This window comes from Gopherus evgoodei, chromosome 9 (assembly GCF_007399415.2).
Source record: "Gopherus evgoodei ecotype Sinaloan lineage chromosome 9, rGopEvg1_v1.p, whole genome shotgun sequence".
NCBI classification, from domain to species: domain Eukaryota; kingdom Metazoa; phylum Chordata; order Testudines; family Testudinidae; genus Gopherus; species Gopherus evgoodei.
This window is the reverse complement of record NC_044330.1, coordinates 59,768,735-59,789,412: the sequence shown is the minus strand read 5'-3', so window position 1 is coordinate 59,789,412 and position 20,678 is coordinate 59,768,735. Positions and strand designations below refer to the sequence as shown.

The following is a 20,678-nucleotide window of genomic DNA, read 5'->3' as shown; positions in this document are numbered from 1 at the left end:
GCAACCCTATTTGAAAATCAGGCCGGGAAAATGTCCCAGCTGCGCCAGTTAGCTTTGCAAAACAGAATGGCTTTAGATATGATGTTAGCAGCCCAGGGAGGAACTTGCGCCCTCATAAATGAAGAATGCTGTGTTTTTGTAAATGACACCTACTCTGACACTTTTCAACGTACCAAACACCTAAGGGAAATGGCTAAAAACTACTCCTCTGGCCAGCCACCTTATGATTGGTGGGGAGCCTTATGGAATTGGCTGCCCGGACTTGGGTGGGTTAAAAACCTCTTGGTGGGTGTTGTTGGGGCCATAGTAGTCCTTATAATACTGTGTTGCTGTATTCAGTGTGTCCCCTCCCTCATAAACTCATGTAAGTCAGTTTATTCTTTTCCCACTTCAGCTAAAAGCCTTACTCTCTTCAAATTGGCCCAGGCTGAAATTGCCAAGTGGCCCTTGAGATCTTGAAATAGGGTGTAGCTTTTTGATTAATAGTTATCTCAAAGCTACAAATGGAGGAATGTTGGGTCTAAACTTTTGGTGAACTTTGGAGCCAAAACACACCCAGACTGGCCGTCTCTGCATAATCCTTTCTGAACCCTTTATCGAACAAAGCACTGACCTGCAAACTACTCATGACACCCCCTTTATCAAGTAGCCATTAGCCTTTATCTCTATGCATTTACTTGTTAAACTTGCTTTTCCTGTAAAATCTTGATTGATTATGCATGACCATTATCTTTTATTAATCACTTTGTTTACTTCTGTGTATAAATATTGATGCTCACCCCTAATAAAGGGGCCACACTTATTCTAAAGCTTTTGGGGTTAGTGTGAGCCCGTTGATCAACGCATTTGTGTCTGGTCTCTGACAGAATTGTGTGCCCATAGCCTCCCGCACGAACTCGGGTGCTGGAGAGGTGAGTAAGGACTTGCTTTATTACCTAACAGTCTTGTCTTTAGAGGCAAAGTTGGATTAGTGTTAGTATGTTTTAGCAGATCAAGAACTGAGCATTCAATAGCCAGATCCAAGAGTTCTCTTGTCTGTTATAGAATCATAGATTAGTTTTATTACCCTATGCACTAACCTGGTAGAACTAAAACCCCCAAAAGCAGCAAAGAGTTCTATGGCACCTTATAGACTAACAGACGTATTGGAGCATGAGCTTTCGTGGGTGAATACCCACTTCGTCGGATGCATGTTTTCACCCACGAAAGCTCATGCTCCAAAACGTCTGTTAGTCTATAAGGTGCCACAGGATTCTTTGCTGCTTTTACAGATCCCGACTAACATGGCTACCCCTCTGATATTTAAACCCCCAAGAACACCCATTCCTAGGTTGTTAGAACGTAAAGGACTTTCTGTCACTAGCATTGCATTAAAATGCAAGGAGCATTTTGGAACTAAGCTACTTGAGTGACTGTTTTGAGATGCATGTGACATGAGCTCAAGTATATTGGTATGGATCGCTGGCCTAACTGTCCTGTGACTACATTTAACTTCCTCCCATCACACAGTAACTTAGAGAGGGGAAAATAAGCTCTAAGCACAGAGCTGGGAGCCAGGAACTCAACTTGATTATTTCGAATAGCACCTAAAAGCATATGTTATGAGCTGGGTGAAAGCTTGTTATGAGTGGAGTTAAAAACCCCTTTAACCTGACACAGGGGAATGAGTCCTGCATTTGAGTGAGTTGTAGGAGACAATTAAGGGGCCACACTTAAAACAAAGTATCAGAGGGGTAGCCGTGTTAGTCTGGATCTGTAAAAGCAGCAAAGAATCCTGTGGCACCTTATAGACTAACAGACGTTTTGGAGCATGAGCTTTCGTGGGTGAATACCCACTTCAGATGCATGTGGTGGAAATTTCCAGGGGCAGGTATATATATGCTAGCAAGCAAGCTAGAGATAACGAGGTCAGTTCAATCAGGGAGGATGAGGCCCTGTTCTAGCAGTTGAGGTGTGAAAACCAAGAGAGGAGATGGTGTCAGCTCAGGATTGAACAAAGACTGTGAATGGCTTGCCAACTACAGAACCAGTTTCTCCTCTCATGGTTTTCACACCTCAACTGCTAGAACAGGGCCTCATCCTCCCTGATTGAACTGACCTCGTTATCTCTAGCTTGCTTGCTAGCATATATATATTGCCCCTGGAAATTTCCACCACATGCATCTGAAGTGGGTATTCACCCACGAAAGCTCATGCTCCAAAACGTCTGTTAGTCTATAAGGTGCCACAGGATTCTTTGCTGCTTTTACTTAAAACAAAGTGTAATAGAATCTGCCCAGAAACTAGCACCCGGTGAGCAGAGTTGGGAACTGTGACCAGGTGGGGTGGGAGAAAACATGCTGAAAAAGAGGGTGGAAAAGAGAGAGATACAGCCTGAAGCTGCTGCTGAAAGCTGAGTGGCTGACTGGAAGAAACTCGTGAAGAGGTTTTGGGTCAGAGATGCAGGCTGAAGAGAGCGTTACTAGCACTGAGAGTGAAAAATGCTGGTTCCTGCTATTTGATTCCTTCTGAACTCAGAAACACGGGGCTTTGTGCATTCTTTGTTAAAAAAGAAGATTGCATCAAAGAAACCAATTTCTATCCCAGTTCTATCACTGATTTCTACTCCCAGTTGGCACAGCCACAGAGCCGCAAACTTGGACTAGCTGCTCAGGTCAAAATAGAGGAACGGTTGTAACACCTCTTGACAGAATCCTTGCATCCATGGAATGCAAATGGGCCTTGCAGTGTGTCAGGAAAGTCAATTAATTAGGTCTTTTTCAAATGGGGGAGGGGGGGAAGAATTCAAAAGCTGAAGGGCCCTCGCAGAGAACACCCTGCCAGCTGCTCCTTTTCTCTCTCTGGTAGGAGCAGCTGTATTAATAAATCATCCCTCTCTTGTGAAACTTGGTGTGATCATCCGATCACTGGTGCTGACTGGACATGGGAGAAGCCTGCCTGCTTGGCTAACCAAATGACTCAACCTAGCTTCCTCCTGTGGACTGATCCCCTGGCCACTAATTTAAATGCCAGCAGAACTGGGCTTGGTGAGGGGGACTTAGTGCCGTGTCCCACTGGGGTTATAGGAGACCCTCTGCCGTGTCTAACGGGAGACGTGCTCAGGAAGTGGGGCTTGCTTTGCAACAGAGCTCACTTTGAAAGATTTGGGGCTCGCTTTCAGTGGGAGTTAGGTGCCTAAATACCTTCAAAGGATCTGGACCTCTGTGTTTGGCCCAATAAATCCCATAGATTTCAATAGGTGTTGAGGCTGCTCAGCAGCTTTGTGTTTCTGTTTACAAGTTGCTGAGGGCTCCTATGAGTCGGTTTAGGAGAGATTCCTCCTGCCCCAAAGACAAGGATCTTACAGTGGGTTTGATTTCGTTTTTTAAAAGAAGTCCTGAATTCTCTCTGAACCGTACCTGAGACCTCTCAGAATTTGCTGCCCTATTCATGTTATAAAACTCTTCTGGGCACTAGGCCCAGTGATCCCTGTCACTCATGCTGCATATGGAGCAGCGTCTAGGCCAGGGGTCGGCAATCTTTCAGAAGTGGTGTGCCGAGTCTTCATTTATTCACTCTAATTTAAGATTTCGTGTGCCGGTAATACATGTTTTTAGAAGGTCTCTTTCTATAAGTCTATAATATATAACTAAACTATTGTTGTCTGTAAAGTAAATAAGGTTTTTAAAATGTTTAAGAAGCTTCCTCTAAAATTAAATTAAAATGCAAAGCCCCCCGGACCAGTGGCCAGGACCATGAGTGCCACCGAAAATCAGCTCGCGTGCCACCTTCGGCACACGTGCCATAGGTTGCCTACCCCTGGTCTAGGCTATATTTCAGCCTTTTGTTTTCAGTCCTAGCCGTGTAGTGATGCTCTACGGTGCAGCCCGTAAGCCTAACTTCTATCTCCATTACCTTTTGCTGGATGCTACTCAAGCTTTTGATCCATGAAGATCATCTGCTGATTTGCCACTTAATTCCTCCTCCTGGCCATGCTGCATACCTAGATCTTTGCATTGCTTTGTCATCTGGGCAGGAGGTGGAAAATGTAGGGCCCCAAGAAGATGGCAGGAGCTTCACGCCCGAAGTGTCCATATCCTTGGTGACCTCCAGGAAAAGCTGCTGCTTTTTCACAGACATTAGCCAATAGGTCCATCAAAGGCTATTAGTCAAGATGATCAGAGATGCAACACCATGCTCTGGGAGTCCTTAAGCCTCTCTGATTGCCCAAAGCTGGGAGTGGACAACAGGAGATGGATTACCTGATACATTGCCCTGTTCTGTTTATTCCCTCTGAAGCACCTTACCTTTGCCATTGTCAGAAGACAGGACACTGGGCTGGATGGACCATTGGTCTGAACCAGTATGATCACTCTTACAATCTGGGGCTGTCTTCAATGTTACTGATCCAGCCTTTTGACACTGTTGAGATCACAAAGTACACTTTAAACATTCAGGACCTGATTTTCAGCAATGCAGAGCCTGCCCCACTCCAGTGAAAATCAATGGGAATTGTGGATGCTCAGCACCTCTGCCACCATGCCATTCATTCACGACAATCCATAAGCAACATGTTTCCAGCCAGGTTTCTGAAGATCAGGTATTCGGAAATTAGATGGAACTGAACTATGCTTTAGCCAGAAAACTGACACAGAGATTGTGGCTGTGCTAGAATGAAGAGGGTTTTCACAACAGTCATAGAACCCCTAGGAGCAGCAGACAGACCCCCTATGACCACTTTGCACCTGTCCTCCAAGAAGGGTAATGGATCAGGACCTCCTGCTGTTCTAAGTGATGAGATAGGACAAGGACCCTTTTCATAGCTGAATGGCAGGGAGATTCTCTCTCCTTTTCCAGAAGGAGGAAATCTGACATCTGGCCTTCCCCTAGCTGCTCTATAGATTTCACCACCCTTTTATGCTGTCACAGATAACTGAGTCTTTACAACTGCTCTCAGCTGTTGCAAAAGATACTGGCACCTTCCCCCTCTGCCAAGACAAACATTCACGGAAGGTACTTGTTTGTACTGGGTGAGGACAGAATCCAACTTTAAAGCATCTCATTCCCCAATCAAGGTTTTCTTTTCCATGTGTATTTTAGTTCACTCTCACGTGAGACTTTTACCGACTTCTTTAACTCCACGACCATTCCCCTGCTTTATAAATAGGCTTGGAAAGATTAGATATTTTTCTCAGTAAATGTCACTAAGCATCAATTTCAACATACACACAAAACAGACAAAAATATTTCCACTGATAATCAAAATTTACAGCTGGCTGAAGTAAGAAAAATGCTGCTTGAGAACTTATTAGAGTTTGATTTAAGGATATTAACTTTGTACATTTTGACATGAGATGTTGCCAGTTTGGGTTTTAATGGTTACAAGGCTTTAACTTATGGAATCTCAGTGTCTCTTGTCATTATCTGCTCCCCTATTGTCTGACCCTTCCCCATAGTTTCTTGTAATTGTTTTTAAATCTATAAAAATTAAAAAGAAACATAAAATATAAGAAAAAAAATCACATTCTGCCTAGTTAAAGACTACTGATATATTCATACTGTATATATTTTAAGTGAGTGGGTTTTTTTGCTGGAGGGTGGTTGTTTTATATTGTGCAGTACCCCAAGTGTCTCAGCAGGGGGCTCTATAGAAAAACACTTCTCTATAGAGAGTACACAACATGAGGATGTCCTTCTGGGCAGTGGGAATTAATAACTACAATTTGAAGGACTTATATCCTTTTTTTAGTTTGCTGGGGTCTGCTCTTTTAGTGCCATTTTTGGAAAGCAGTGCAATTATCCCTCAACTGCAGAGTGAGATGCTTTAGAGCAGAGTTCTGAAAAGAGAGAGAGTTGTGTATATTCCTGGCTAATGGAAAGAGTCTTTTATTCCAAATGCAGCAATTTACTCCTGCCAAGCCTCCCGGCTACTTGTACAGAAATTACTAGAACTGGAATTTCCTTCTCTCAGAAAATTTTGCATGTCTGAAAAAAAAAATATCCATCCTGAACTAGAACAAACAGCATGAACTGGAAAATTTTCTGTGGGAAGCAGCAGGGAGAGGTGGGAAGTTGTTTGCCCAGGAAGCCCTCCCACCTACCTGATGGGCAACTTGGGGAACCCACCAGCTGGGGAAGCCAGCTGCCCAGGGATGCCAGAGACTCTGCGGAACCCACTGCCCACGTTGGCTGGGGAGCCAGCAAGCCTGCCCACACGCTTTCCATTGCAAGGTCTGATGGAGTAGACAAGCGCCTGTGAATGTGCCAGCTCCACTGAATTAGCATTTTTTGATGATAAAATGTCAGAAAATCTTCCACCAGCTCAAGAAATTTCATGGTTCAGGAATGCAGCTAGCACTCTGCCCAGCCATTATAAAGATCGCACTCCTTTCAGAAGGAGTAATGGCCCCCTTCCTTTATATGTCATCGCCACTGCGGCCTCCCAGTCAAATGTTACTCTCCATGCAGTTAGGGGGCACCTTTTGTATTATGTTCGCCCAGCAATGCACCCCGAGGGTGACCATCGCTGGAGCTCAGCAGCACCAGGCCAGGCTCATTCTGTCCTTGGGCGGGTGCCAGGGTACAGGTGTATAAGGCGGTGATGTGGGGTAGTGATTTTTTTTTTTTTTAAAGGCGGGTAAACTAACCTCCATACTCACCAAATGAGAAGTAAACTCAGTTTACCCTACTTTATCCTTGACCATGCTACTGCTATAAGGGCTTGTCTATATGGACAATGCAGCAAGCTGGGATGTAAATCTATCTCGCACCAGCCTGCCACACACTGACTGTCCCTGTGCCCCTGCTGCTCTGCACTTGAAGTTCCCTAGCACACTTTGATCTACCCCACTTAGAGATGGAAGTATGGCAGTGTACACGAGGGGACCTTTTAGTGTGTGGATCCCACTACTACACACATAGTGTGTGGCAAATTTGCATCTTGCTCACTGTTCATCTAGACAAACCCCTAATGAACAAGCATAGCTCCCCACCCCAATCTTTCAGGGCTTCATGCAGTAGGAAGAGGCACTTTTTAAAAATTAGTTTGCAGTAAATCTTGAAGCCCCTCCTCAGCCCTAGCTCTTAGGTAGATATCAGGAAACCCATTTTCCAGGTGGGCAGCAGGAGAGAATGGCTTGCTCTTTTTTCCCCACAGCAAGTGAGGGCCAGAGTTGTTAATTCTATACAAATGTCCTGACTCCAGTCTTCTGCTGTGAGCAGTAGCCCACAGACTTGTCCTTGTCCAGTACTTGAAGGCTAACAGAGGTTGTTTGCAGTAGGAGCTGGTGAATGTTAGGTTGCTTGTTTCTACATCTTCAGAGAACTATCCACGATAACTCCAAGATCTTTTTCCTGACTCGTTGTAGCTAAATTAGCCCCCATCATATTGTATGTATAGTTGGGGTTATTTTTTCCAATGTGCATTACTTTACATTTATCCACATTAAATTTCATTTGCCATTTTGTTGCCCAATCACTTAGTTTTGTGAGATCTTTTTGAAGTTCTTCACAATCTGCTTTGGTCTTAACTAGCTTGAGTAGTTTAGTATCATCTGCAAACTTTGCCACCTCACTGTTTACCCCTTTCTCCAGATCATTTATGAATAAATTGAATAGGATTGGTCCTAGGACTGACCCTTGGGGAACACCACTAGTCACCCCTCTCCATTCTGAGAATTTACCATTAATTCCTACCCTTTGTTCCCTGTCTTTTAACCAGTTCTCAATCCATGAAAGGACCTTCCCTTTTATCCCATGACAGCTTAATTTACGTAAGAGCCTTTGGTGAGGGACCTTGTCAAAGGCTTTCTGGAAATCTAAGTACATTATGTCCACTGGATCTCCCTTGTCCACATGTTTGCTGACCCCTTCAAAGAACTCTAATAGATTAGCAAGACACGATTTCCCTTTACAGAAACCATGTTGACTATTGCTCAACAGTTTGTTTTTCTATGTGTCTGACAATTTTATTCTTAACTATTGTTTCGACTAATTTGCCCGGTACCGACGTTAGACTTACTGGTCTGTAATTGCCGGGATCACCTCTAGAGCCCTTTTAAATATTGGTGTTACATTAGCTAACTTCCAGTCATTGGGTACCGAAGCCAATTTAAAGGACAGGTTACAAATCTTAGTTAATAGTTCCATAACTTCATATTTGAGTTCTTTCCGAACTCTTGGGTGAATGCCATCTGGTCCCGGTGACTTGTTAATGTTGAGTTTATCAATTAATTCCAAAACCTTCTCTAGTGACACTTCAATCTGTGACAGTTCCTCTGTTTTGTCACCTACAAAAGCCAGCTCAGGTTTTGGGAATCTCCCTAACATCCTCAGCCGTGAAGACTGAAGCAAAGAATCCATTTAGTTTCTCTGCAATGACTTTATCGTCTATAAGTGCTCCTTTTGTATTTCCTAACAAGTTTTAAAGTCAATTTATTTGAACTGATTTTAAAATAGATTAGAAATTTTCCTCAGCATAGACAAGTCCTGTATGACTTCAGCCTATTGCCATCAGAGTATTGTTCCAATGCATTAGCCTCACTAATACAGCAGTAGCTTTTAATTGTAAGAATACCTTTAACCTGTTTTATCAAACTGACTACAATTTAATTAATGGGCCACCCAAAGTGGCAAGATAAATTATAGGCATGCTATAGAGTGCTATATGCAGCAGGAGGGCCCCTGTATTATGTGCAGTTTTATGTTTTTTGAAATGTGAATACCATTTTTTCTGAGCAGCTAGTGGCTTCAATTTAAAAAGCAGAAATACAAAGAGTTTTAACAGAAAGCTTTCAAATATGCAGGTGGTCTCCGAATCACTCTGAGATACGCAAGAGCCCTTGATACAGGCTTCCCCTCAGTAATGGTAGATATTTATGCGGCTGGTGGCGGATGGTAAACCCTGCTTGAAAACCCACTGAGGAGGAAAATGTGAAGGGTAATTTAACACTGAAGTTGAAAATTACTACTGCAAATAAACCTCTGCAATGGCGCTCAGGACACAGGAAGGAAAAGTTTTCATTGTCTGTCACAGCTACTCCCTCCTCACATACTCCTCTCTGTAAAATAACATCACCCATCCAGTCCAGTTCAACAGTGTGTAGCAGCTCAGTGACCAGTGTACAACTACAGTGAGAGAGGCTGAAGGAAACCGAACACTCAAACTGCAGCACTCACATGGTATTTGGTGCAGCATCCAACTCATTTCCACTCTCAGACTGCCCTCACTTTGGGTTTCTTTATTTGGTTTGAAATACAGGAGGCATAAGCCTTAAGCCCCCTTCATCTTGGCCGCATCTACCCCAACCCTAGCACATGTGCAAGAGTAGGCAATGTTACTGGACATCAAGCCACTACCTGTCAACTGGAGCTACCAAAAAGAGGCAAAATTGGCAGTGTCAAGGGCATAACATGCCCCCCCCTCCCTTCTCTGACCATGACTAGCGAGTTGCTTGATTTATTTGCTACAACAGAGATGTCATGATCACTGCAGAAGTGCAGCTATTATCCCACTCATGATCTTCTGGCTCTAGGCTCCCAGCAATATATATAAAAGAGAAAAAGATTTGTGTTGAATAACAGGGGAGAGGGAAACCAAATAAATTCACTACGTATCCCCCTCCTAAAGCTATGGTCTCTTCCCAAGAGCATGCTGCTGAATTACCCTAGTGAGCGTGGTGCTGGATTGCTCCTTTGTGCACTCAGAGTGTACTTTTCACATAGGCGGCACAAGGCTTTCCCATCTAGCTGGAGACAGATGTGAGCCCTTGGTCATCTTGTGGAAGTGTTCTTGGAGCTGTCACAAGAAGCGAGATGAGAGGAACAAGTAGCATCTTCATAGAAAGGCAAGACAGACCACACATCAGCCACACGTCACTCCTGTCCAATCCTACTGACTTACAGAAAAAGAAAAAAAAGAAAAGTGTCTGGGGTTTCCTCTTCACTCCAGGGCAGCTAGTTCTTCCATGAGCTCCTCTTTCTCCCGCTGCAGTTCCTGCACTCGCTGTTTGTTCTGCTCCAGTCTGTCCTCCAGCCACTGCAGGAGGGGACCACTGATAGCAGACATCTGGCTGCAGAGATTCTTGGTGAACACTGGAAAAGACACAATACAACATGTTAGTGCAAAAGGAAGAATCTCTCACCAGGCTGCAGAATTGCAAAGCTTAAGTAGAAAGGTTTCACAACAGTATTTCACATTGAGACATCTTGGATCCTCACAGAAAAGGGTTCACAACAGCTACCAGTCCGAAGGGGAGGAGGGGAGAATACTTATAAAAATTATTTAAACCTGAGTTTTAGATGCCCTTTGGGGACATACAATAAAAAATGACATGTAAACAAGCCTAGTGTAGACTGATTGTTTTTCATAGTTAAGGCTGCGAGTTTGTCACGGAGGTCACGGATTCTGTGACTTCTGCAGCAGCCAACGCTCCCCCCGACAATAGCAGCAGGAGTTTGGGTGGGGAGCTCAGGGCTGGGGTGCAGGAGGGGGTGAAGGCTCCGGGCAGCGCTTACTTCAGGGGGGCTCCCCAGAAGCAGTGACATCCCTTGGCTCCTAGGGGGGAGGCACAGCCAGGGGGCTCTGCGCACAGCACTGCCTCTGCCTGCAGGTACCACCCCTGCAGCTCTAACAGGAGCTGTGGAGCCATGGAACCGGTGATCAGGGGGAGGCAGCATGAAGAGCTGCCTGGCCATACCTCCACCAGAACAGGGATGTCACTGCTTCTGGGGAGGCAAGGAGCTGGGTAGGGAGCCTGCCAGCCCCACCAACCACCCTCCCAGCACCGGCAGGATTCTGCTCCCCCCCCCAGGCAGCTGCTCCCCTCCCCAACACCCGCGGCGCCCCCACCAGGGACCCCTTCCCCCCTCGAGCAACTGCGGCACTCCCGGGCCAACCCCCTCCCCAAGATTTAATCAGGGCTATATAGTACAACTCATGGACAGGTCGCAGGCTGTGAATTTTTGTTTACTGCACGTGACCTGTCCATGACTTATTACAAATACCTGTGACTAAAACGTAGTCTTATTCATGGTCAATAGGGAAAAGAGCATCTTATATAATGAAAAAACATATTTCACACTGGAAGTTAGACATGACATTGGCCACTCTTGTGGTAGAACACCACTCCACCCTATGGAGATCAGAGTTAAAGGCTATGGAATTGAGGAGACCTACTTCCCCTCAGTGATGTGTGACCACACAGAAGTCTACGTTGGTGTAACTCACATGTGGAAGCACCAGAAGGTGTTTGCAGGAATATTGATTGGTCCCCTTTACCCTGATTTCAGTTCTGGACCAACACAGCTCTAAGATTACCCCTGAGGAAATTCTGCACCAAAAAGATAAAAATTCTGCACCCAGTATTTGAAAATTCTGCAAAATGTGTCTATAAACAAACATGGAGACTCCCCACTGCTATCCTAGAGCACAGACTACTGGCTACACAGAGGTGGGAGATCTCCCTGCCAGCCCTTCTTCTCCCCCCCACTAAGGGGTACGAACTCGGTGGTGAGCCTGCACCCAACCCTGACACAGTGCAAGGGCCGGGCTTGACCCAGAAACATCCCAGGGCCCTCTCCCTCTGCACCACACACATCAGTTGCGGGCAGGCAGGCTCAGTCGTGAAGAGACTTAGTGTGAGGTGATCGGGTTCTGTGTGGGGCATTCTGGGTGCGGGCAGCTCAGTGTGGGGGCCGGATGCAGGGACTATCTGGATGCACAGGGGTCAACAGGGGCTTCCATGTACAAGAGCAATGGGACTCTGCAGGGAGGTCCAGGTGAAGGTGATTGGGGCTCAGCAGAAGGGTGTGGGGGTAGAGAAAAGGGCCTGGGGCTCAGCAGTGATTTACCTCTCCACCAGTTGCTCCGGGCCCCCGAAACAATACACCTGCACTGCTGGAGAGGGGCTCATGACTGCTCCTGCTGCTTCCCTTTGCTTCTCCTTCTTATGTTCCCCATCAGAAAGTCATTTTTCTGAGGGGAAGCAAATAAATCTGCGGGGGCCATGAATTCCCCCACGAGTAATCTTTAAGATGCATCCATACTATAGTACCTTGTGCTGTTCCAACACCAAGTCGAATTTTATAACGATTTAAAACCAAATGGATAAACTGAAGGAGGCCACCCAGTTCATTCCATTTGTGATTTGGCCCACCCCTTCAAACACCAGAAATGTAACGAATAATTTGATTCACTACTGAACTTCCCTAGCCCCCAATATAAGAACGGACAATTTTGAATGTCAGCCAAGCTATGGAGCAAGACAAACCACATGGTAAGATCAAAACATAGCGCTAAACTTGGGTGAAGTAATCTGTTCATAGGCTGGCTCAATGCTGAACATCTCCAAGTGGACACATGGTTACAATTCATGGTGATACACATTATGGTCTACTGCCCTCTACAGACAGACCCAAAATGACCATTTTTCAAGACCACAAGGTGACTCATACTTCAACTCACAGTACAGCTCCTTATTCCCAGAAGAGGAACCCTTACCTGAGCCATTGTGAATCTTGGTTACAGAGTCTAGATGGGTGAGGCTAAGGAAAAGAACAGAACACAGCTGGTGACAAGACAGCAATGAACTGAATATGAGGTGAACCTGAATTACTGAAGACAGCCACCTACAAGAGTGTAAAACCACAGCCACTTTGGAACTACTAACCCTTACTTAATGGGAGTTCCACTGCATTGATTACACCACATCAAACCATGTATTATAATGAGCATCATGCATTCTCCATGCTGAACTCCACAGACAGAGGCTTATGACAGGAGGGCGGTAATCCTACTAGCATTTGGTCTTATTTCTCAAATACCTTCCCTTCTGATCAACCATTTTCAATCCTATCAAATTTGGATAAACATGATCATGAGAAGATCATGCAGTTGCCTTAGTATCTGCATCACTGTCATAATATGCAGGCTCCTTATCCTCTTCTAGGCTAGAGGAGCTGCTAGCTGTAGCCTCTCCATCTCTAGGAGTGGGGCCTGAGATACATTCCACTAAGCAAGGAGTTGCAGTCTTATCAAGCTTACAGATGAAAAATTTGGAAGAATTTTTTGAAACTAGTGCCCCTGCAGAGGCACTTCAGGGAGCAGGCGTCATTAGTCAGACATACAAATGCATAGATTAAACAGCAGAACTTTAGGACTGAGAGCTAGTTTCAAGGCCCCTCATGATACTAGGTGTAGCTAATGCTTTATTTCTTTCTACACTTGTGCTCTGCTCAGGATAAAGGACTATGAGGGTCAAGTATATCAACCTTAAAAGCTATTGTCATCAACTAGACCCTCTGGTGCTGTGGGACCCTGACTCCCCCTACCTGTGAATTCTCCTGTATGCATCTTGCTCCTCCTGGCACAAGATCTTGGGCAGCTCCACTGCCGATTCCAGGCACACTTTGCCAATGGTGTCATGGGGAACAACATGAATAGGAATTTCAATCCTCTCATACCTGCAAGATGATCATGTGCAAGTTACTGCCCCTACCCCTGTGGTATGCTGCTTTAGACAGTCCTATATTCCATACAGCAGTAATGGCTTGCCCAACAGTGACATCACTATAGGTTTGCTGCCAGGCAGGCTTGCTCATGCTGACTGACAGATGAGAAGCAGTTTGTAATGGAGTTCATTACCCAGTTTAGGAATGGGAAAAAAGAGTAGCTAGGAAGTCAGCATCGGCGACAGCCCCTGATAAGTATATGAGCACTATGGCTTAGATTCCCCTTTAGAAATTTGTCCACTTTCAAGCAGGAAATGAGACCTCCTTTAAGCATCCATAATTACTGGGATTAACACAACATTTAGTTCTACGTTCAGATGATCAAACAATAATAGTACTACTCAGTTACCAAGGAAAACTGACAATTAAAAGGAGACAGAAGAGACTGATCATTTCTCTCCTGTGAGATGAATGTTAAGAATCTTTTCAGACAGTACTTACTCTGAGCTCTTCTGAGCCTGAATTGACTGGAAACAGGTGTAGAGTATCCGGCCTGTCTAAAAGAATCAGCAGAGATAAACATCAGACTATGAGCAATGAGAGCTCACCTGAAATCCAAACATGCAAATAATACTTTCCCTGAGGGTTCAAATGTACCACTTTTTGGTGAGGGAGGAGGAAGGAAAAAATCTTAATAAGCAAAAATACTGAGACACACACTATAGCAGTGGTTCTCAAACTTTTGTACTGGTAACCTCTTTCACATAGCAAGCGTCTGAGTAAATTAAAAACACTTTTTTATGTATTTAACACCATTATAAATGCTGGAGGCAAAGCAGGGTTTGGAGTGGAGACTGACAGTTCGCAACTCCCCATGTAATAACTTTGTGACATCCTGAAGGGTCCCGACCCCCTGCACTGCAGACTATATTAACTATCACATGAAAACTCTTTAATCAGATGGTTCTGATTTAACCAACAAAAACCTGGAAAACCTGGTCAAAGGCAACATTTCATTCCCAGTTCATCCCAACTGTTAGCTTCTCAGAGGGACAATGATGTTAGACAAAATACTCTGAACTAATTAGACACAACAGGCCTGAAAAACAGGACAAAAAAGTCTATATTGAATGGAATGTGTTATTGTGGTGCAGTAAGTTACTTTTTGATGCACACACAAGCACACCATACCCATTCTGTCTGGTCCCAGAGCTCAAACACCAGCAGAGCTATGAAACAATCTATAGGCTGCAGAATTCTACTGGGGGAATTTTCAAATGCACCAAACCTATTAACCTATCATTTCCCATCAAGTTTTCTTGCTACATTTGCCAATTATAAATTGGAGCTAAACACAAGTTTGCTTCTTCCAGAGCATTTTCTCAAACCACATTCAACTGTAGCATTGAATATATTTGTGAACAAAGCAGCCTGGAGATTAATTCACATCTGTGCTGCATTTACACTGATTACATTCCAGCAGGCCCCTGACCCAGCTCCAGAGTGAACCCTAATTTCAGATACCATTCAGGGTTAAACATAAGACTTCACCTCCGCATCAAAGCTGAAGCTTGAAACTGGCATATGAAGGGTTTCTCTCCATTTGCAAGTTGCCTACCTTTGTGTTCTTGTCCTCAATGAAACAGGAGAAGATAAGCCCCACAAAGCCCTGGTCCATCATCTGATACATGGCTTGAGTGCGAACATCTGCAGGTGTGAATGAAAACAAAACAAACAGCCTACTGCTAAGCAGTGAAGGACTGTGCCCGTCACCTGAAGCACCAGGCAAAGACCTGCCACCTTTCCAGATACCACTCTTTATTTTCATTCTAGTCAATTTTTTTTTTGGGGGGGGGGGGGGGTTGTTTTAAAAGAATACCTCTCCAGGTCCCAAACATGGCCAGCTTTAAAGGAATATTTAAAAGTTTCCAGTAACGATCTAACACAAAACAAGGCTAAAATGCTAATGTTCTATCTTTAAAATCCTATTATAAAAAAAGCAATATGAAATAATGAAGTAAAAAGTAGTCTGATAACATTACCCCTGGGGGAATTCTGAGCCAAAAAATTTAAAATGCTGCAACAAAACTAAAAATTCTGCACAATTCTGCACATTTTATTTGTCAAAACAACACAATATAATCACACCAGTTTCAATTATTTTTGGTTATTTTTTTCAAAATACCTGTCAGCAAGAATGTCTGTAACAATACAGACAACAAAAAAGATTCAGGAAATGTTTTTTGACAAACAGATTCCTTACTAGGCATATTCACACAGAATTCTGAGTAATAATTCATTTAAACTACAATACAGAACAGTATTTCCCACACCCCTCAGAAGCGATGCAAAGGCCTGTGGGAGTCTGGGGTAATGAAGGAGCTGAGGGAAAGGGAAGTAAATTGCTGGGAAGGAGCCTGGGTGTGAACTTGGAGGATTGTGGGTATGGGTGGGTAAAGTATCCCACTCAGTCAGGCACATCTGCCCCATTCCCCATGTGTTCCTGCACCCCTATCTATCCTTGCACCTCTTGTCCACATGTACCTCCACCCGCCCCTCAGACACCCACTCCCCTCCATCCTCATGTGGCCCTGCACACCCTCCCCCATCCCCATGCGTCTCTGTGCCCCCACTCAACCACATCCTCCCTATGTGTCCCTGCATGCCCCCATCTCCATGTGTCTCTGTGCCCCCACTAAGCCATCCCTATCCCTGTGTGGCTCTATACCCCCATCCAGTCCCCACGTGTCTGTGCCCTCACTCAACCACCCCATCTCTGTGTGTCCCTGCACCCCCCCATCCCCATGAGACTCTGTGCTCCCACTCAGTCACCCTCTGTCCCTATGTAGCTCTGCACCTCTTCTCCCATCACCATGTGGCTCTGGACCTCCCTCCTCCCGTGCCTCCATTCCCATTCAGCCTCTTTCCCAGTCTCTCCTCCCCAACTAGCCCTTATGAGCCCTGTCTGATCCCTCCAGCATCCCATGCTGTCTGTCTCCCCATAGCCCCTGTCTCCTGACCTAGGCCGACAGGTGCTGTGAAGAAAGCAGGCTCTTTCTCTGCCCTAGATGGCCAGGAGCTGCTGCTGCAACATTCTATCACCACAGTGCCCTCTGGTAGGCAAAAGGAGGAAATGCATCAACATTTTTGTGCAGAAAAAAGCTTCTGCAGAAAATTAAAAATATACGTGGCTCATTAATTACACACACGTGCAGTAGCACAGAATTCCCCCAGGAGTATAACATGTATCCAGACAGTCAGATCAAAGCAGTGACCAGACACCCAAGCAGATTTCAACAGCTCTTTTGAAGAAGTATTGTTCTTTTGTTATAGCATACACATCCATGTACAGTAGAACCTCAGAGTTAGGAACAACAGAGTTACGAACAACAGAGTTACAAACTGACCAGTCAGCCACACACTTCATTTGGAACTGGAAGTACGCAACCAGACAGTGGCAGTAGCAGAGCCCTCCCCCCTCCACCCCCGTGCACAAAAATCAAATAAAAAAAGCAAATACAGTACAGTATTGTGTTAAATGTAAACTACTAAAAAAAGATAAAGGGAAAGCAGCATATTTCTTCTGCATAGTACTGTTTCAAAGCTATATTAAGTCAATGTTCAGTTGTAAAACAGTTTTTGTAAGAACCATAAACATTTGTTCAGAGTTATGAACATTTCAGATTTAGAACAACCTCCATTCTTGAGGCGTTCATAACTCTGATGTTCTACTGTACAACTAGAAAAAATAAAGACATCCAAAGAGCTTTGAGTATCTCCTTTTGTTCCTTGTGTTTCTGACTGCAGCTCTGAACTTCCTGTCTTGAAGAACACCTAGAAACAGACTTTGCCTACTTTAGGAGTCCAGAGGACTTCCCATTTTCGATAATTTGAATGTAGGGAAAAATGTGCGATTAAAAACTTCAACAGTATCACTTTAACAAAAAAAATTGGACAATGAAGCACATATCTATATGAAGCTCTGGGCTGAGATACTCCTTACCCACGTGAGATGGCCAGACAGTTATGTGTGGATGAGAATGATACCAGCCCACAACCCTCATGGGACGTCCTGTAATCTCAGCCAATCTGTGTGTCAGTCAAGGTACTTTAAAAACAGTGATAGAGCAGAAGAGACTATATGTCCCTTGTGCAAGTTAAATAACCACCATGGGGCAGAATCCAAACATGGCCCTCAAGGGTTAATTTGATTTTAGTACATTAAAAGGAAGAAAGACAAGTGACGGCGTACACTGAAACTATCTTCCTCGTAGCCACCAATGGACAATCTCATCCTCACAGATGTAACACTTCCTTGAACAGAAGCAATGTGCATTTGTACATAGAAATATTTGATAACAAATGCTAGTAAGCTACCCAAAGAATTGGACTCTTGCCATTACAAAGATTACATGTAAAATGGGCTTTTCTACTGGGGGAGTTTTCAGATACACCAAACCTGAAAACACAAACCTATTAACCTTTCATTTCCACAAAGTTTTCTTGCTGCATTTGCCAATTCTAAAAGTGAAAGGTGAGTTTTCTTCAAAATACAAAGGCAATCTTAAACGAAAACTCCAGGGATTAGTTATAATACTTTTGGTGTTAGTCTAAACATTCTCTCCTCTATCTGGCACTGGTGAGGCCTCATCTAGAGTACTGTGTCCAGTTTTGGGCTCCCCACTACAGAAAGAATGTGGACAAATTAGAAAGAGTCCAGCAGAGGGCAACAAAAATTATTAGAGGGCTAAGACACACTATTTATGAGGAGAGGCTGAGGGAACTGGGCTTATTGAGTCTGGAGAAGTGTGAGGGGGATTTGATAGCGGCCTTCAATGGCCTGAAGGGGGGTTCCAAAGAGGATGGAGGTAGGCTGTTCTCAGTGGTGGCAGATGACAGAACAAGGAATAGCGGTCTCATGTTGCAGTGAGGGAGATCTAGGTTGGATATTAGGAAAAACTATTTCACTAGGAGGGAGGTGAAGCACTGGAATGGGTTACCTAGGGAGGTGGTGGAATCTCCATACTTAGAGGTTTTTAAGGTATAGCTTGAAAAAGCCTTGGCTGGGATGATTTAGCTGAAGTTGGTCTTCCTTTGAGCAGGTGGTTGGACTACATGACCTCCTGAGATCTCTTCCAACCCTTATCTTCTATGTTCTTCCCTACACATATTAAAAACTGTAGCATTGAAAATATATATTTGTGACAAAACCAAGTGATCAAGAACAATGGGTAATTACAATATGGTTCCATCACATCATTCAAAAAGTGTGGAAAGAGACTGCAGCAGTGGAGTGCTATAGCACAGCCTCTCAGGCAGAGTATGTGAAAAGATGGTAGGCATCTTTTATATTAACTACAATAAATCAAGGGTGGTACTGAAACCAAACAGGTTTGAGGTCTAGAAACCTTGTTGATAAAACTTCCTACTGAATACAGCCCTTTCTGGCTACAGTCTCTGTAAAAGGATATCTCTGCTTCAGTAGAAGCAGCTGAAAGCTGCTCCGGAGAAATCTCCACTCGATCCTTCCTCTTATCTGAACGGCGCAGGATAATCACAGAATGAATATGAACAATTCTGCTGGTGTCCACCTAATAATAAATGAGGGAGCAAGAATCACTCATCTCTCTCAGTGAACCAACTTCTCAAAGACACTGCTGCTACCACATCTTTACTAAAAAAGCACGCTTTCCAGCTTAGAACTCTTAATACACAGTGATAGGTTTTTTAGTGGGTTACTTATTCTAGGTTTTCACTTCTGAAACCAGGAATTTAAAATTCTTGAAGCTATGAGTTTAGGGTGTCACAACAATCTCACAGCTGAATTGGCACAAGTGGCTGACTACTGAAAAGTCAGCCAAGACAAGAGTAGCCAGCTGTAGGCTCCAGAGCAAGAGAGAGGCACATATTACCTGAGCTATGCAAGAAATGCTTATGCAGAACATGTCTAAACTATGCCAGCTTTGGTCATTACTATTATTTCTTCAGTTCCCTGAGGATCAGGTTCCCCCATGAAGATAGAATTTAGAAAGTTTATCTTTGTGTAAAGATGTAACTTAACTACACGATTTTTTGCATATTTCGCTTTTAGGATCAATCAGGGCATGAAAAGCCTACCCAACACCCACTCGCTCAAAAACTAAACCTACTTATCTAGTCAAAACACACAGCCATGCCCTTTCCTGCAGGCCACTCATCTGATGCTTTGACTTGGAACATGAAGAAATGGTCTCTTATTGGCTAGACTTTGCACATCCCCCACCCCTAAATTAATGCTAGTGCTCTCAAGCAAACACTAGTCAATGCTGCACTCAGAAAATACACACCATATCAGTTAGCATTGGGTCATCTCCCACTAACAAGTCCATGTTGTCCCCCAACCAATACATTACAGCCCCCCACCCCACAGAGCCAGTGTTTACCTCAATACCATACATTACTAGTGGTGTGGAGTCACTCCATTATAAGTGTGCGTGTGTATATATATTTCTCCCCACACCCCTTGTCCCTAAATCTCAGAGTCCTACACTGGGGCAGCAGGACCTCCTGACATACACACAGATCCTTTTTTTGGGATGGCACGGTATTACTAACAAGCACCCTATACACACCCACACCTTTCTCCTGGAAAGGGGGAATGTGGTTGTGCCCCCGCTCCAGCAGGGGGCATTAGCAGTGGCTGCCCCTCTCCCTAGCAAGAGCGGAGGCACTGGAACTGTCTCCCGGGGTAGGGGACACCCCCAGCCCCTAGTCTATTGGGGGGGCAGGCTGGCATCCCCGGGGTGGGGGACACCCCCGGCCCCTAGTCTATTGGGGGGGCAGGCTGGCATCCCCGGGGTGGGGGACACCCCCGGCCCCTAGTCTATTGGGGGGGCAGGCTGGCATCCCCGGGGTGGGGGACACCCCCGGCCCCTCGCCTATGGGGAGCAGAGGTGGCCAGGCACCAGCGGCGGGGACACTCCTGCACACCCAGCGCCTGGGCTCTGGGGCCCGCTTGCCCGCGGCCCGGCAGGTACCTCCCCGATGCACAGCCCCATGACCTCCTCCTTCTCGGTGCTCAGCGCGTGGTTGAGGCAGACCAGGAAGGCATCCGCCTCCAAGTGCACAGCCTGCACCGCCATCTTTGCACCGCCACCCCACCCACGCACCCACCAGGGAAGTGCGGGTCATGCCGCACGTAAGAGCCGGCTCTTCGCGGCCAATCCCAGCGCACCCTGAAAAGCCAACAGCCAATGGCCCTCTCTAGGGGC

The 20,678-nt window shown here is 45.1% G+C and overlaps 1 protein-coding gene across 2 annotated transcripts; it reads right to left on the bottom strand.

Annotated features, from left to right (window-relative positions):
- Positions 1-8,527: 8,527 nt before the first annotated feature.
- Positions 8,528-20,586, bottom strand: BRCC3 (BRCA1/BRCA2-containing complex subunit 3). 2 transcript variants are annotated; one of them, XM_030574444.1, is made up of 9 exons: positions 20,445-20,586; positions 18,900-19,019; positions 17,432-17,519; positions 15,047-15,135; positions 13,930-13,985; positions 13,309-13,440; positions 12,479-12,522; positions 9,881-10,071; positions 8,528-9,775 (listed from the first exon to the last, which is right to left on the bottom strand). In XM_030574444.1, the coding sequence occupies exons 1-8, from the start codon at positions 20,547-20,549 to the stop codon at positions 9,920-9,922; spliced, it is 786 nt and encodes a 261-aa protein (XP_030430304.1). In that variant the 5' UTR covers positions 20,550-20,586; the 3' UTR covers positions 8,528-9,775; positions 9,881-9,919. The 2 variants fall into 2 exon arrangements, with proteins under 2 accessions (XP_030430304.1, XP_030430303.1); XM_030574443.1 differs by having other exon boundaries at positions 8,528-10,071.
- Between the last annotated feature and the right edge of the window lie 92 nt (positions 20,587-20,678).